Here is a 1,287-nt window from a genome sequence, read left to right as displayed (position 1 = left end):
GGGAAACCATCTTGGAGGAGAAGGAAGGAAGGCAAGGAGGAAGCAGGAAGCAGGGCATCACCATGCAGATGTACGGCCTCATTCAACCGCGCAGAGAATGGCCTCGTCCCCTGTCCGGGTCGCTGGGTCGATGAGGTCACCGCAGGCCATCACATCGCCCGCCCGACCTCCCTGCCCTTCGCGACATTCCTCACCTTCCAGGCTACCTACCTAGGGATCTTAGCGACTGCATCATTCTTGCTTTGCGACGACGGGTCAACGTGGTCGCCCTCTTGGAGACTCAATCCCCCTAACCTGGCGTGGCACACACTGGGCAAACAGCCTTACTCCCGTCGACGTCTGATACCTGCTGCTCCGCCAAGACCGTCCACTGGTACGCTCACTTCTTTCTTCATAAGCCGATGGTCACCGCAACTGTCATTTCTGCGTCACTGTCGAATAACGATCGGAGGAACATGCAGCGCAACAATAGTAACAGAAGGAAGCCACGAACTGCTCAGACGAAGGCCCGAGCCTGTGGGCAATACATCAAACCCTCATCGAAAGGTGAGTCTTCGTCCCTAGAAAAGGGGAGCCAAAACTGATTGACAGTTGTCTTTTCTTAGTGCAGGGGATCGCGACCACACAAGTGCAAGTATTGCCCAAAGACGAAGAAACATTGCAGCTATGAATCTCTCCTTCCACAGGCGAGGCCGACGTCGTTGGCAAAAGCAAGAGAATCTGTCCACTGTTGGATGCCGCAAAAGGCAAACTTCGAGGGCCTTGGGCGGCAGGTAGCGGCTTCTTCACCAGCCAAGACATTGATCCTGGAACTTTTATTGGTGACTACAGCAGTCCAGTTGTTCTAGACAAAGAGTTTGCCGGCGAGAATCCCGATGGTTTTGTGAGAATCGCGCTGGCTGCATTGAGCAAGCGCAAGCGCAAGCGTGACAGAGCCTAGAAATGACGTCCTGCAGAGCTGACCGCTCCAGATCATTCGATCAACGCTAACGACGAGAAGGCTTTGGTGGTACTCATCAACCACGCCCCTGGGTGTCGAAGCAAGGCAAGTTTGAGGTACATAAAGACAAGAGAAGGCAAAAAGATCTTGGTCTCCTCGATCAAGCCTATAAAAAGCAGATGAAGAAATTCTAATGTACAACGGGCATGGCCTCTGTTCTGATGGCGGGGATGCCAGAATTGATGTTGATTGGCAGGAAAGACTTTTTTTTTTTTTTTAAGACGCCTACTTGTACACGGAGCGGCGCTGGCGAGGTTCGGCCTTGGGCGGAGTGAGCAAGAATGAAC

At 53.0% G+C, this 1,287-nt stretch overlaps 1 protein-coding gene across 1 annotated transcript; it reads left to right on the top strand.

The window, feature by feature from the left end:
- Nucleotides 1-455: 455 nt before the first annotated feature.
- On the top strand, nt 456-940 carry A1O5_12032 (uncharacterized protein; the record flags this gene model as incomplete). The annotated part of the gene is made up of 2 exons (XM_007752601.1): nt 456-546; nt 687-940. 2 exons carry the CDS (start codon nt 456-458, stop codon nt 938-940), a joined length of 345 nt encoding a protein of 114 aa, XP_007750791.1.
- Between the last annotated feature and the right edge of the window lie 347 nt (nt 941-1,287).

Source organism: Cladophialophora psammophila, assembly GCF_000585535.1.
Source record: "Cladophialophora psammophila CBS 110553 chromosome Unknown aczJe-supercont1.30, whole genome shotgun sequence".
NCBI lineage: Eukaryota > Fungi > Ascomycota > Eurotiomycetes > Chaetothyriales > Herpotrichiellaceae > Cladophialophora > Cladophialophora psammophila.
Note: the sequence above shows the minus strand (reverse complement) of the source record. Positions and strands in the feature narration are given on the sequence as shown.